Source organism: Dendroctonus ponderosae, unplaced genomic scaffold, assembly GCF_020466585.1.
Source record: "Dendroctonus ponderosae isolate FM_Combo_2020 unplaced genomic scaffold, Dpon_F_20191213v2 Dpon_F_20191213_1, whole genome shotgun sequence".
NCBI classification, from domain to species: domain Eukaryota; kingdom Metazoa; phylum Arthropoda; class Insecta; order Coleoptera; family Curculionidae; genus Dendroctonus; species Dendroctonus ponderosae.
Genome location: NW_026017110.1, coordinates 168,316 through 171,927, shown reverse-complemented (window position 1 = coordinate 171,927; position 3,612 = coordinate 168,316). Strand labels below are relative to the sequence as shown.

At 36.5% G+C, this 3,612-nt stretch overlaps 1 protein-coding gene across 1 annotated transcript in view; it reads left to right on the top strand.

Annotated features, from left to right (window-relative positions):
* Nucleotides 1-475: 475 nt before the first annotated feature.
* The window catches only part of LOC109543220 (nuclear receptor subfamily 2 group E member 1), a gene marked incomplete in the record, with an annotated part of 5,482 nt that continues 2,345 nt past the window's right edge, over nucleotides 476-3,612 (top strand). The window contains 2 exon segments of the mRNA XM_048670436.1: nucleotides 476-1,242; nucleotides 1,571-1,804. Coding sequence (XP_048526393.1) covers nucleotides 1,227-1,242; nucleotides 1,571-1,804 — 250 coding nt within the window.

The following is a 3,612-nucleotide window of genomic DNA, read 5'->3' as shown; positions in this document are numbered from 1 at the left end:
GTTTTCTCAAAAAAGGCTTGAATTCAAGAAGTTTTAGATTTGCGTGGTTTTTTTTGAGTTGCAAAATCTACTTGAACATGACGCTGCTTTTTTCGGAGTTTCTCAAGAACCATTCGAGCCACAGAATTCGTTTTGGCATCGTTGGATAGAGAATTGAAAAGTCGATTCAGTCGTACAACGTGAGTGAGGAAATTCGAATAGTTTTGGCCCAGAAAGCGAAATATGAATATCAATTAATATTCAAGATTATGCCAAAATTTCATGTTTTCCGGCCCGTTTTTGCTCATATCTCGGAGGCAAAATGAGCAAGAAGGCTCATTTGTACATCATTCTAAACAGAAAGAAATGGCCAAAGAATTCGTTTTGGCATCGTTGGATAGAGAATTGAATGAGGGGGGGGGGTCATGGAGGTCATGGAGGGGTCGTGGATCCGCCTTTGCAAACAAGAGATTCATAAAATAATTACCCAAATAAAACTGTGGACATTCACATGCCTTTGACTAAGAATTAAATATGCTTCTGATCTGTTAGTAGCCAATACGATCTTTACAAACACAACTGCGAAATGAGCACATCCTGAAAATGAGCAACTTGCACTTGTATAGGCGGGTAGTTAACGCCTCCCTTTTTCTTATTTCCGCTTCGAGCTCATGCAGTTGCACATAGTGGGAAGGGCGTTTTGCATTTATGTATGCCGATAACAGCACGAAATTATGTAAACCAAACAAGATATGAACATTAAAATCATTCAATTTTTAGATGGTCTGAAATTCATAGAAACTGAACGTATCTGAAAATGACACAAGTAAGTGCCGGTTGCAAAATAGAACCGTTCGACATGTTTCAGCCAAAGCCATTAAAGAGGTATTCTCATAAAACCTCAACCTTGAAAATCATTAAGAAACCCCCGTATTGCTTTTTGCCGCTTTCGAGAGATTATGCGTATAATAATGTTCGAGTTGTGGAAACCAATTCACCAATAGTACTTAGTATTAATCTATAACTTTATTATATCTAGTTCGGTCTTATCGGTTTTTGCGATCAAGAGCTTTGTTTTTTATGTAAATAGGCGTGTTATCTATCTTCTTCATTTTTTTCGATGCGCGTTAAGGAGCCCGTTATATTTATTCTCTCATTCATACGTTTTTATCAGCCAGTCGATTCTGAAAGAGTCATACATATATTGTTTGTTGCAAGTGTCGGTGAGAGTTTGGTGACACTACACCATGACCATGGGCACCAGTACGTATTGAGCTTCTTAACTGTTCAAAGGTTAACACAAGCATTAATTAAATATATTTTGCAAAACTGTGATATTTCGGATAATAATTGATTAAATTCAACTTAAACATTATTATTCGTCAATGATAAAACGCCAACCTTTATATGCCTACCATGTTCCCATTTGATACTTGTGCTGCTTGCCGTCTGCCGCTGTTCTTCTGGATTGGCAAGAGCAACAGTAAATGACATAAAAACGATTAGGAAACGCTGTATTTGTAAAGCAATGAATAATTCGGATGAAATCTATGATTGTATAAGTTTGTTGAAAGTGGTCTTGTGTTTCCAGGTCGAATTCTGGACATACCTTGCAAGGTTTGTCAAGACAACTCATCCGGGAAACATTACAACATTTTTGCCTGCGATGGCTGTGCAGGCTTTTTCAAGCGATCGATTCGCAGAGATCGCAAATACGTTTGCAAAAGCAAAATTCCGGGTTCTTGCAAGATCGACAAGGCTCACAGAAACCAATGTCGGGCGTGCCGCCTACAAAAGTGCCAGGATGCAGGAATGAACAAAGAAGGTGAGTCTCCATGCTGTCGAAAACTTCCGTAACCACTTTCTACTAGTATTTCACTAACCCTTTTGGGCTTCCCAGTTATTCGTATTGGAGTGTTTTGCTTTCAAGCCAGGTGGGTCTCAACTACCTACTCTGCCTATGATAACTACTTACTACTATATTTACTTTTGCCTACTGTCCAGTCCGTAGAAGAGGGTTTCATTCACGATTCATTGTTCACTGTTAAGGAAAGTTGGTTCCTCAAATACATTTAAACCAAATAGATCTTAAAGCGCGTTTAGTTAAACACAGTACAAGGAATCTACGAAATGCATGCGTACTACAGTGCTACACTCTTTCAGACAAACGAAAACACTTCTATCTGAAATTTGATAATAAGACACTAAACTTTTCTACAGTCGACGACACATAAAAGTACAATATTAAGTAGTTGTGTGTAAATCTCACTTTCTTCTACTTTTGCGTCAATGACATAATCCTGGCAAATAAATTTTCCTATTATCAAAATGCCACATTCAAAATTAGTTGGAAAAATTGGGGAAACCGAATAAAACTATTTTTAAAATAGTAAAGAATTTAATTAAATGGTCAAATAAAAACGTGCCACCGTCACTGTAAAGTATTTTCATTAAAAAGTAACCGACATGCTTTTTTAATGAATTACCGGACCATAAGTTAAACTCTAATTACAATTTATAACTTTGTTTTGTAACAAACTGAACTTGTGTTCAGCCTTTTGGCCTATTTTTCTGCGTTCGTCGATGTTGCCACAAGCAAAACACGATCTTTTTAAATGGCGCAAATGTCATACAAACGCTGTACAGTGAAAGCGACATCTCTAGCACCCATTGTTTCACTTGTATATGCTTACGAAAGTGTTAGAAAATTGCAAACGTCAAAACGTGACGTTTGAAAAATAGCAGTGACATATAATTTCGAATCTGACATCGATGCTTTTTATTTATAACTACTCTTATTTATCACAACTTATAATTCGTGGTCTTTCACTCAAATGATAAATATTGTTCGATACGAGAGCGAAAATCAGTTTCCGAACTCCTGACGGTTTGACGTCAAACGCCATCGTCGTTCGACAAACGGCACTTTTCGCCCTTTTATCGAAAATTAGTATCGTGACATACCTACTCTGATACGTAGGTATATAGGGTGTCCCGTAAGCACATGATCAAAAGGGTACTGCGATATTCTTTGCATCAAAAGAAGACGATCTGGCCTAACTTTTATAAACAAAAAATGTCTGGATCCTCTGCTATTGATGGTCAAAGTTCTGCAAAAAAATTATCTTTTTTGAAATATCGGGAGACTGGTACGATTGATTTTGGTGAAACTCGCTGTGACTTTGTTCTTATGTAAGACTCATATTTTTATGAAACATTTGAGTTCAGCGGTTTCAGGCAAGTGGTGAATTCTTGAGTGTCGTGGTACAAAAACTACCAGAACTTTTTATTTGTTGAATGGAATTAACTCAATTTTTTTTGGTTAAATACCATACATATCACATACATACACTAATAATTTATCCTCAATTTTGTGCTTCTTTGTAAAATCTTGTAGCATTCGTCGTTTCTGCGCAAAAAAATATGTCTGTTTTCTTGCCACTTAAGAATGTTTGACATTAACTGGTGCTGCACTGAAAAATGATCCGTGATTTGCGAACGATATTTAGTTAGTTACGTTAAGACAGTTGAGTCCGGATATAACGAACTTGAAAAAATGTTAATAATCTCATAGTTTTCATTAAGTGAAAAAGCTTTGCGTTTTTGTTTTTCCATTCTAAAACGATTTACATT